Source organism: Bos mutus, chromosome 2 (assembly GCF_027580195.1).
Source record: "Bos mutus isolate GX-2022 chromosome 2, NWIPB_WYAK_1.1, whole genome shotgun sequence".
NCBI classification, from domain to species: domain Eukaryota; kingdom Metazoa; phylum Chordata; class Mammalia; order Artiodactyla; family Bovidae; genus Bos; species Bos mutus.
Window position 1 is genome coordinate 91,334,533 of NC_091618.1, and position 12,980 is coordinate 91,347,512.

At 36.5% G+C, this 12,980-nt stretch overlaps 1 protein-coding gene across 1 annotated transcript in view; it reads right to left on the reverse strand.

Moving 5' to 3' along the window:
• NEB (nebulin) overlaps positions 1-12,980 on the reverse strand; it is a 220,916-nt gene that overhangs the window by 138,051 nt on the left and 69,885 nt on the right. The window contains 10 exon segments of the mRNA XM_070390326.1: positions 810-917; positions 1,007-1,111; positions 1,606-1,809; positions 2,270-2,581; positions 2,941-3,048; positions 4,201-4,305; positions 7,853-8,056; positions 8,263-8,574; positions 11,429-11,536; positions 12,526-12,630. Coding sequence (XP_070246427.1) covers positions 810-917; positions 1,007-1,111; positions 1,606-1,809; positions 2,270-2,581; positions 2,941-3,048; positions 4,201-4,305; positions 7,853-8,056; positions 8,263-8,574; positions 11,429-11,536; positions 12,526-12,630 — 1,671 coding nt within the window.

The following is a 12,980-nucleotide window of genomic DNA, read 5'->3' on the forward strand; positions in this document are numbered from 1 at the left end:
CATTTTTTTAAAAAGTATGACAGCTACTTCCCATATTTTGGATATAAAGGGAAAATATGCTTTTGACTTCACAGACAATAGAAATAGAAAGATAAACATTTGTAGAAATGTAAGCAAATCCATCTTTAAAGTAAATAAATATCCACAGCCAATTACAGGATGCAGGGATAAACATACAATTCACGGGAATGGTTGGACTATAAACAGATTAATGTGTTCCATTCCTTCAGGTTTACTGGTTCACGGGAAATGGCTGGGTTTGGAAGGGATCCTATGATGAGTTCAACTGCACATATGTCACATTGTTTGTTGCTGATGCGTAGTTGCTAAGTCATGTCTGACTCTTTGCAACCCCATGGACTGCAGCCCGCCAGGCTCCTCTGTCCATGGGATTTCCCAGGCATGAATACTGGAGTGGGTTGCCATGTCTTCTTTGGGGGACTCTTCCTGACCCAGGGATCAAACCTGAGTTTCCTGCATCTCCTGCCTTGGCAGGCAAATTCTTTACCACTGAGCCACCAGAGAAGCTCCATACATCATGTCACAAAGTCAAAAGGCTGTCTGAGCTATAGTAAAGCAGCCAATCCTTTTGTTCAGCAGGGAATGGACATTATTTTGAAATGCATGTTGCTATGGATTCAACCATAGCTAGAAGTTAGCCTTTATGTTGAGAGCTTCATTACCATTATTTTAAACTATTTACTTACAAGACACCATTAGCTAAAACCTTAACCTCACAGCTCACTTGCTTTGCTACATATCCTCGAGAGAAACCAAAGCTGAGCAAAGAACTCTGCAGGTGCACTTACTTCACTTGCAATGTCTCTGGAGGCCTTGGCTGCCCTGATAGGAATGGCATCTATCCGCATATCATAGCCTTTTCTCTTGGCTTCATCTAGGCCAAGTTTATAGAGTTTCTGAAAAAAGACATAAATCTTTGTAAGTCTGATCTATAAAGTACAGTGTAAGAAAAAATATTATCATGCAGCACGAACACATTGCTTACCTCACTGTAATTTATTTGGTTTTGTTTAGCTAGTAACACTTCAGGAGTGTCTGGCATAATGTGGACAGTGGTTTTATCTTTATCCCAAGCTTCTGTATAGAGGCGCTGAAATAAAAACAGGTGTGAGTAGCTCAGGTCAGTAACGAATCTAGTTCTTAATGAGAGTAAAGAGTCTGCTCTGTGAGTCAGTACTTGTGACACCTTTGGGTCTAGATGTCACATCAATAAGAAGCGCAATACTTACTTTAAAACCACTTTGAAAGTGAAAGTGTTAGTTGCTCAGTCATGTTCAACTCTTTGTGAGTCCATGGACTGTGGCCTGCCAGGCTCCTCTGTCCATGAAATTCTCCAGGCAAGAATACTGGAGTGGGTTGCCATTCCCTTCTCCAGGGGATCTTCCCAACTCAGGGACTGAACCAGGGACTCATGCATTGCAGGCAGATTCTCTACCATCTGAGCTACCAGGGAAGCCCACTTAAAAACCACTTTAAGGCCAAGCAAAAGAACCGAATGTAATTTTTCTTTTATAGAAACAGATTTCAGTGTTTACACACACATACAAAAATTAACAGCCACCTCAAGTTAAGGAAAGGACTTACATGGTTCATGGTAATAGCATTGTTTTTTGCCAAAACCATCGGGATAGAGTCCATAAGGCTGGAAAACTTGAATTGATCTGGGTGCTGACGGTAAACGTGGTCACTCAAAATCTGGGAAGCTCTCTTGTTCTTCTCATCCTCAAGAGAACCACTAGGTAACCAGCCAATGCCTCTGAGCCACTGAAGGTCGGACTTGTACAAATTCTGAAATTTTAAGTGATAGACCATTAAACAGAAGTATAATGATAGTCCCCTAAAGATATAAAATTTTGTTTTATATTATATTATAAAATACTACATTATACATTTCAATGCTTGAATTCTATGGGAAATTTTAAAATTTTGGTATTTCTTGGGAATCCACAAAATATTCACATTAGAAACAGATTTTTGAAAGACATTTTAAACAGAAGAACACAGAACATCAAAATTCTACTAGATCAGTAATCTGGAGGTTTCTACCAAAGCAATGGGTGCTTCGCTGGTGTTTTCTTTTGTGAAATTAATGATGCTCCCAGTATTTGTGTGACTGGATGGAGTGTGAACGTTAGTCCAGGAAGTAGAATTCAGATGTGTAAAGTCAACTCCCTTCGTTTGGAGGGAACTTTGACACTTAGGAAAGCAGACATGGTTTCTTTTGGCCAAAAGAAAAACTTAGACTCACATCACTCTGGAGGTCGTAGGCCCGCCGAGCATGGATGACATCGCTCTGGTCGGGCAGGCACGTCCACTGGTGCAGGTAGTTCTTGTAGTCTATGTCACTGACCAAGGTCTGGCACTTCTTGGCCAGCACCACTCCCAGCATGTCCACTGGGCTGCTGAACTTGGTCTTCCACTTCTCAAAGTCCTTCTTGTACTCCCGGTCACTCTGGATTTTGGCCACGTGCATGGACCACATCATCTTGGGGTCATCCTTAATGTTTCTGGCTCCAATGTGGTGGCCAAGCTGCATGCGAAAACCTTCCTTGTACTTGTACTAAAGGAGGGGAAAAAAAAAAACACATATCTTCGTCTTTTGAAGATTAACTTATGTTACTACCTTTGTGGTGAATTACAAAGCACAGTAACTCCAAATATTTTCATAAGGCTAGATAGCCACAGATTTAAGTGCTTTTTTTTTTTGGATAGGAAAAATTAAAGGCTAAATCCGGCTACAGATTCCATACATAATAAATACACCCTTGAGTTTATCCTTGTCCCATGCTGCGTCCCTGGGATCATTTCACTATTTTTAATTTGTCACTTGGAAGAGTCTATTCAATTTAAAATTAAACTGAGACTTTTTTGAAGTGAAAATTGCAATCTAATCAGTACAAACAAGGGATAAAGTCTTACTTCACTGGCAATTTCCCGGGATGCTTTAGCTGCTTTGATTGGTATGGCATCAACAGGAAGATCGTAACCTTTTTTCCTCAACTCCTCATAACCCATTCGGTAGAATTTCTGTTAAGAAATGAAAATCACTTTGAAAAAAACTGTTTCCCATTAACATCTGCAGCATAATGAATCCAATGTGTGCTAAATATTTTAAGAGTTCCTGAGAATAGCTTCTGAGCTCTAGAATACTCAAATGTACTAGAAATTGTGCCCATTGATTGCTAATAATCTTGTTTTAAACTCTAAAGCTCTTCAATTACTTAGACCAACAAAGTTAAATGTCAGCTGTTCCCAAATATTTATGAGAATGAGACAGAATAAATTGGTAGATAAATGAAATATCATCAAGGTGCTGTTTTCCAATTAACTTTGACTCTTTCACCAGAAGTTTTTGTTAGAAATGAGCAATGTCTTTGCCATCTCACACTAGAGTCTATTTCACCATATAGGGCTGTCCAAAAGTAGGATCCACATTTTTAGGCAAGAAACAAAGCACTTCATAATTTTTACAATGTAAGTTTTTTTTTTTTTAGGAAAGTTTAAATATCAAATTTTAAAAGTTTAAGTGAAATAATTTCTTTCTTCAGATTTGTTACATAATTAAATGAGAATATAATTTAATGCACTTCATTCAGAAACCAGATTGTTTAAAGTACCTATTGACCTTGGACTTGTTTTTATGTTTTAGTCCTTTGTGGTATTACTTCAGTATCTTATTTAAGCTAAGGTCTTCATATTAGAATTTATTGTTAAAATATTAATTTTTACATCTATAAATTTCAGGAGGTTATACTATGAGTATAAAAATAAAAATAAAATTACCCTGCATGAGTTTTTTATGCTCATCTAAATTTTATTGAATTGCATGTGTGTCAGGCACTATAGTGGCTAAGCACTGTAGATCCAATATGATTTGTCTCTGCCCCACACGAAGCTTCTGTCCATACAGGGAAGAGCTATACAGACCATTACAATATGACAACGTGTGTAATAATGAACCACAAGGAACAGAGAGCACATCCCTCCAACTCCATCCAACAGAGAAAATGCCAGTTATTGGGATGTTCAAGCTAAAAGCCATTAAATGAGGATGCTAAGTCATATGAAGTTTGTTAGTTAAAATGATTCAAGTATTCAAAATAGCTTCCAAATAAATTCATTGCCTCAGAAGCAATCAAAAGGAGCTATCTGAAAATACGTGTTTCATTGGAAACTTACGTCACTTGTGTTGATTAAGTTTGCTTTAGCCAGAATAATGTCAGGTGTATCTGGCATGATGTGAATTTGAGTCTTGTCCTTATCCCAAGCTTCTCTGTAAAGTATCTAAAATGAGATAAAAGGGTTTTTCAGTGGTGCTCTTAGATTAGTGACATAGTTAATTTCAAATAGTGTTACTAATTCATCTAAATTAAGCATTATAGTAGCATAAGCAGAAAATAGGTATAGCATTTCATGACTTATGAGACACAGTTGCCTTTCAAAATATAATTATGGATTGCCTTTTCAAAGTTGCAACTAACCCTGCCTGTAAGAAATCAGCCCAAGTAGTTAAAACCTTTACCAGCATCATCAAACAGAGCAGCAGTTCTCCACCTTTTGGGATTAAAACAATCTCCCCCAGGATTTAATTAGGAGACAGCCTTTATCTTCTGGTTTCCCAGGGGCTCAGTGGTAAAGAATCCACCTGCCAATGCAGGAGATGCAGGTTCAATCCCTGAGTTGGGAAGATCCTTTGGAGGAGGAAATGGCAACCCGCTCCAGTATTCTTGCCTGGAGAATCCCAAGGACAAGGGAGCCTGGTGGGCTACAGTTTATGGGGTTGCAAAGGAGTCAGACACAGTTGAGCATGCACACATCTTATCTTCTGGAAAAATGACATATTCGGGGTATGTCTAGATATTAGGGAGTCTCATTTCCTATGTGGTTTATCATACAGTTATACCTCATAATTATTTGAGGGGATTAGGATTCCCCCAAATGATTTTGTATGAGATTCATCAAAGTCTCTTGTATGTCCCAGGGTCATTCTCTTTCTTCAACAGAAAACAAAGAGACCCAAACAAAAATCTCATTGGTTTATTAAAACTACAGGGTAAAAGTCTGATGAAAAATAGTGTGCTTACATTGTCAGAGAGTCTTCCCACAAGTTACTTATCAATTACAAAGGTTAAAATAGTAACTAGACAGTGGAGAAACCTCACGACACCATTTCACCCAAGCAATCAAAGCTAAAATGATCAGTAATAGGATAGATTGATATCATGTGCCTCCTGCCATGCTGTGTAGAGGAGGATGCAACATATGCTATCCTGCCAAAACTACAGAACCTGAGTCTAATCATGAGGAAACAGTACATAAACCCAAATTTACAGAGGTTCTGTACAACAACTGGCCTGCGCGCTTCATGAATATCAAGGACTCTTAAGGCAAAGAAGTGAGGAATTAGTTCAGATTAAAATAGACTAAAGACATGACAAATAAATTCAATGTGTGGTCTTGGGTTGGATCCTGGATCAAAAAAATTTTTTCTCTTTCTATAAAGGATGCTTGTGGTAAAATTGAGTAAATTCTGTACACTAGTGTTATTTTAACACTACTTTTCTGATTTTGATCATTGCACTGTGGTTATGTAAGAGAATGTTCTTATTTTCAGGAAATGCACTGGAGTATTTAGGGGTAGAGCAGTATCAGGAAACAACACACACACACACACACACACACAAAACATACACATGTAGGAAAGAAAGAGATGGGGCAGGGGGAAAGAGAAAAAAGGCAAATGTGACAAAATGCTAATTGGTGAATATGGGTGAAGATATACATATATATATGTATATACACGCACATATAAATTATGTGTACTAAGTTCAACTTTTCTGCATGCTCAAATTATTTCAATATAAAAAACTTTAAAGTCTCATTGGTTCCTTGGACTTGTCAATTTCCCTTTGAGGTGTGCAGTGTGGGGTGTGAGGGGCTGGCCCCCTTCTCCTTCCTGACATGCTTACTATGGTCCTTGTAACCCAAAGACCTTCAGGACTACAACAAAACAAGGCTTCTGAATTTTCTTATACCTTTATCCTGGACTAACCTTTATGATTGAGAAAGATCAGAATTTCTCAGCCTCAGAACTATTGGTGTTTACCGGAGTTGTTGTTGTTGTGGGGGAGCTGTCCTGACTTCCATCCACTAGATTCCAGTAGCATGCCTCCCTCAAGTTATGACAAGTTACGGGTGTTGCCAAATGCCCGCTGTGGGTCGAAACTGTCCCTGGTTGAGAACCACTGAGCTGGACCATTTCAATGCCATGTGTCACTTTCACCTCACGGAAAACAGAAAATGCTAAGAATGTTTGTTTACACTGAGATAGATGAACTGGCCTATTCAAAAGGAGAGACAGCAGGCTCCAGGACCCCAGTGGCCCTTTCCTGAGGCCTAGAGATCAGTCTCCTGTAACAGGGGCACGCTGCACAGGAGGTCTATCCTGAGACTTTGCGTTGATAGGTTTCATGATGCAGGCTTTTTCTATTGGCCACCATATTAGTTCAGAACTTTATACACAGCCCTGTTTCATGGAGAAACAAGAAGCTTTTCTAAAGGGGGAAATAATTTGTAGGAATTTGTTGCTTTATTAGTCATCTGATGGATTCAAATTGCTACCATAAAAATGACATTGAAACATATAAAATATCATGTAAGAAACAAAAAAAAAAAAAAGGAACATGAACATTCCTAATAAAACTGACAGGTCAGCAGTTACTATAAATTCTGGATATCAAAACTGCAAGACGTCTGTGAGGGGGTGATTAGGCAGAGAGGAGCCACAGTTTATAAACTGCTTTTGTTGTGTTGTTGTTGTTTTTTAGTTGCTAAGTTGTATCCAACTCTTTTGTGACCCCATGGACTGTAGCCCGCCAGGCTCCTCTGTCCATGAATTCTCCGGGCAAGAATACTGGAGTGGGTTGCCATTTCCATCTCCAGGGTATCTTTCCAACACAGAGATGGAACCTGCGTCTCCTGCACTGGCAGACAATTCTTTATCACTGAGCCATCCTGGGAAACTATCAAAATGCTTACCATATGCTAATTAAGGGCTTACATATATTCTATAAAAACATATATGTAAAATATATAAAATGTTATATATATTTAGATCTTTCTAAGGCTCAAAGAGTTATTACTATAAATCTATTTAAATGTTCTTAGCTCCAAAATCTTAGTGCACATAATTCAATGCTCTGTAATTTTCAGGGTTATGCTTCTAACTGAGGAAGGTAGAGTAATCTTTCCCTTCTTTGCATAGAATTAATCTACACATCTTTCATTTATTTTATTCAATAAATACTTACTGAGCACCTATTATTATGCCAGACACTGGAATCAGTGCTGGAGAAGGATATAAGAAGGAAATGGAATATACATAAATACAAATATAAATAAATATATATAATCTATTGTGATTCAGCTAAGTGAAGTGTATTATAATCACTTGAAAGAAAATACATCCTTTATGACATTTCCCCTGTGCCTGTGTAAGGTACTCAGAATATCTCCCTCTAATACACTGTACATCTGAGTCTTTAATGCACACATCTGGGTCTTCAATGCACACATTTCAAATAAAGAAATATGTTCTTGTTATGCTTTGGATAAATAAGCAAGCAAGCTCTGGGTGACAAAAATTGATACTAAGTCATTTTTACAAGATCCACTATAGGGTAACTGATAATTCAAATGAAATAACGAAATAAAAAAATGATGCTGTGTCATGTGATGCTGTGTTATCCTACTAATTTATTTAGCAAATACTGTTGAGCACCTACTGGGTATCAGGCAGTATAGTTTCTTTTATCTCCGAAGAGGTACTCACATCACTCCTATTTTTGGCATTTGTCTTTGCCAGAACTATGTCCATGGCGTCAGGAATGCTGGTGAACTTGTTTCTATCTGGAGGCTGGCGATATTTCTTCTCACTGATGATTTCTGAAGCCCGTTTGTTCTTTTCTGCCTCCAAAGAACCCAAGGGACTCCATCCTATGCCTTTCAGCCACTCAAGGTCAGACTTATACAAATTCTGTGAAAATACAAAGCATGCCATCAAAATTCCATCCTCATCCGGACCCTTGACTCAAACAATTATATGCATTACAAAAAAAGGTATGTTTTAGACATTCAATAATAATTTGTCTATGTAGTTTCTGTCTCTTAATGATTAAATGATCACTCATATGAGATATGAAGTACTATACACATATACTATGAGATTTAGTAGAAACTGACCTCACTCTGTAGGTCATAAGCTTTTTTAGCATGGATCACATCATTCTGATCAGGCAGACATGTCCACCCATGCAGGTAGTTTTTGTAGTCCACATCACTGACCAAGGCCTGACATTTTTTGGCCAGTACCACTCCCAACATGTCCACGGGGCTGCTGAACTTGGTTTTCCACTTCTCAAAGTCCTTCTTGTATTCTCTTTCACTTTGCATTTTGGCTACATTCATGGACAACACAAGCTTTGGATCATCTTGCAGACTCCGGAATCCAATATGGTGGCCAATTTGCTTGCGGTAGCCTTGTTTGTATTTAAACTGAAATCAGGGGAAACAGTTCTCTTATTAACATAAACACAAGTTAAACTCTGTTTTCTTTGTTTGCATGTTTCCAAAACTGAAACGAGAATTTCATTTAACTTAGTAAGAAATGTGAAAACAGGTTGATTCATGCTCATATATGGCAGAAACCAATACAATATTGTAAAGCAATTATCCTTCAATTAAAAATAAACAAATTTAAACTTAAAAACAAGGAAAAAAAAAAGAAATGTGAAAGCTTAAGTAGAGGCTTCTAAAAAGACATAATGTAGCTGAGTATCAGGACAGGTTATGATGAAAAATTAAATTCAACTAGAGGCAGAAATATATGTTGGAATGTGCTGGACATTATGTATGCTGACTCTAGGGTAGCATTTGATAATGCTTATAGGAATAATGGGAAAAGTATGGCTAAGTTGCAAAAAATAATTGGGAAGATTCAGGACTTGATGAGCAGGCCTAATAGTGTAGATTAATTTATTAAACTGCAGGGTTTTTTAGTGGTTCACCATATAATTGTGTCATATAAACTTGTCTTGTTCAGATTCATTCGTCTGTGCTCATAAAAACTGCCAAATATGTTAGAATAGAACAAAATTCCACAAGATCTCAACATACTGCCAAGACAGGTCAAAATGCAGTGCATAAATGTAAGAAATAGTGAAACCCAATATTTAGATTCAATTGGGAAAAACCGCATTATTGTTGGTGACAATGACAAGAGTAATAATAATAATTGGATAATAGCATTTACTTGATGCCAGATGCTGAACACACATTATACTTTACAAAAGTAGGTTCTACTCTCTCTTGATACCCAGCTTTGTGGTTATGTCTTAATTAAAAATGCTCAGGAATTTATGTGGACCATCAGTTCAATTTGTGCAATATGACAAAATTGCTTTTTAAAAAGTAGATTTCTGTAAGAGATTCTGTAGGAGTACAAATAAAGGCAAATCAGAAATTCATTTGCTTGGCCTAACCTGAAACAGGAACACAACACCAAGTTTTAAGGTACTCTATTTTGAAAGGGGTTTTGAAAATACAGAACACATCACAAGTAGAATGATTTAAGGATGTACAAAGCTAAAACCAAAGGAGAATAAATAATAAATTTGAAATGTTTGAAGGGATATCAGGTGAAAAGGGAAATATGCTACTCTATGGAGTTCTAGAACACACATCTAAGGCTGACCAGTAACATGTTTAAGTTTGAAATAAGGAAATACGTAATGGCAATTAGAAATGATCCAGCAAAGAAACAAACTGCCCTGAAAGACACAAAAATTCTTATATTTGTAAATATCCAGAGACCTATTGGAATAGAGAGAAGACCTATTAGAAAGGAGAGAATGATGTTGAGTGGGAGATTAAATAAACATCGTTATCTTCTAACTGTAAATTCTGTGATTCTAACTTATTTAGTATTGATAAAAATAGCTCTAATTTCTTTAGGTGGCATAGATACAAGAATCATTTGAAACTGAGAGGAGATAATAATCTCTACAATGGTGGGAAATTCATTTAAAGGTAATTCAATTTTAGGGTAAGATTTTAAAAAATCCTAACAGACTTACATGAAAATAAATGTTGTTTCTTAGGAACGTATTGATGCAATGTCTTAATTTGCTAAACTATTTTTACCTCATAGGGAATTCTAACATTAAATGAAAATGAGTTTACTTTCTGAGGACCATTAAGACATTACTACTGCTTTAGGTTCACCATCACATCGATTCATTTTAATGAGACATTGACCTGCAAGGCAGAGTGGGGGTAATAACACATCATCTAATTAATTTCCCAACACTTCTGGAGTGCCACAGATTAACTGAGTTAGAGAGAAATTTCCCTTATATTCTTAGAATTTATTGTCAGATTGTTTTTAGACATGCTTTCTCTCCAAATCAAATCCTTGTTTTGCTTTGATTTAAAGATTTTGATTAAGACGCTGGGACAAAATTCTGGTAATTTATTCTCTATAGCTGAAATTCTTCAAATTTTTGGTGTTTAATTTTTGGGGTTAACAAAGTGATATGTTTGAGTTTGCAGAATCTCTAAATTGAATATTTATAAAAATTTAATTGACCAATAGGAACTGTATCCAGTTTTTCACCAAATTTACTACCCTTTCCAATCATAATTAGAAGTTGCCTTGGCGGTTCCCTGGCAGGCCAGTGGTTAGGACCTGGAGCTATCATTGCCATGGCCGGGGCTCAATCCCTGGTGGGAGAACTAAGAGTCCACAAGCTGCATGCAGTCAGAAAAAAAAAAAAGTTGCCTTGAAGAGCAAATGTCTTTGTTTTATGGTCTTTCAACCAGATATTCAGGGGAAAGTTAAGTCCTCTGTATCTTATATCTAAATTCCTGCCACTTCCTGTATTTTCTACACCCTGAGCCAATTTATTAGAATTATGTAAAAGCAAGGATGGCCTAAATAAAAAGAACTGACAGTGAGTTTTAAATATGTGCAAAGAAAAATCATCAGGTTGTTGAGGTTACGTATTGTCTGGCACTTTGAGTTTGTCTAAAATAGACAAATAGGAAAATTATTTGCAGGCAAGCGGGAAAACAAAGTTTTTGGTTCTTTTGTAATGTGTAGAAGCATCACGACTTAGTGTAATGTGTCTTATAGGTTCTCTGGCTCAGTCTCTACTCAGGAAGCCCCTTTTTTGATATTCAATCAGTGAGAAAGAAGAGTGGATTGGGATAAGTGAAGAGGGTAGGAGAAGATGAAGGAGATTGCATTACATTTTGAAAGGTGAGGACTATCTGTAAAAATCATTACCAGCTCATTAAAGTACTAGATTCAGACATCAATATATCCTCACATAAGTCAAAAAATACTTACATCACTAACGATGTCTCTGGAAGCTTTGGCTGCCTGCACAGAAATTGCATCAACTGGGAGATCATAGCCTTTTTTCAAAGCTTCTTCCCATCCAAGTTTATAGAGTTTCTGAAAATTAAAGAAAATATTTACCATTATTCAGTGTATATTAAAACCACAAAGGATTATTGAACAGAAGTTTACCTAAAGAGTGGACATCAGATTCTAACATCATCTATCTTATCTCTAAAGATATGGATAAAAAAGAATATAAGCTGTTTAACAGAGCAATGACTTAGCATCAAGTGATCTGGCTTCGACTTTTTTTTTTTTTTTGCCTCTGAGACTCGCTCCCCACTACCTTGGCATTAATAGTATAGTTGAGTACGGCTTTTTTCATTCAGACACAATGTGTTCATATCAGGTATGTTAGGTAGATTTCCTCTACCATTAAGTACAGTCTAGGCCTACTAATTTGAATATAGGTATTAAAGTAATTGATTTTAAAAAGGTCAGGTAACAAAATTTTAATTATCTAAATGATAAAAGTAATAGAAAACAAAATGCCTTTTGTAAGGTGCAAAGAATAAGTTCATCTTTTTGACTCAAATTCATTGAATTGATGCACGTATGTTTAAACTGGACAGTAATAAACACAACTGAAGGCCATCCAGTGCTTACTGTGTGCCAGGAGCTGTGATGAGAGCTGTGCATGGAATTCCCCATTTGGTGCTCATAGCAATTCAATGTCATAGGCACTTTAAAGGTACCAGTTTTGGGAATGAACAAACTAAGGCTTAAACCCAGTATTACACAACTCATAAATGGGAAAGTCAAAGCTCATACCAGGTCTATTTGGTGCATTTTTCTTTCAATAACTTGAGATTTATTGATTTTCTACACTGTGCCAAACACAATTAGTACTGAGATAAACAAAAGAGGCACAGTAGCTACCTCCATGGAATGAATATATAATCACAGCCGTTCACTTGCTTCTAACCACCATGAACTGCAACATCCCTCTATTAACCACTTTGACGCATTCATTTCCATAGCTTCAGAATTTACATCAATTATATACCATGACATCATTTAATATGTTTAATTACATATTTTACCTGACTGTACATGGTTTGATTTTGTTTGGCTTGTAAAATATCTGGCGTATCTGGCATCACGTGAATCTTCGTTTTATCTTTGTTCCAATCAACGGTGTATAAATACTAGAAAGTTAAAAAAAATACATTTAAAATTGGAATAACTTTTTAGGTCAAACAAGAAATTAAAAAAAATAACAAGACATTTGAATGCACTCAATTTGAATTAGGTCAAATTAATGTAGTAACTAAAGTAATATATAATTCAGGAAAGACACCAAAAATAAAATCAGACTTAAAAAATAATTTAAAAGAAAGAATTATTTCTAACTCAATTAGAAGGGCAAGGGAAATAAAAATAAGAGGTAAGGAGCAGAAAAAAATGGTGTAGGGGAGTGTGCTGGTACTGTTTGCCACTGCATAGAAGTGATGAGTCCAAATTAAAATTTCCCAAACAAGAACCAGGGGCTGTTAGC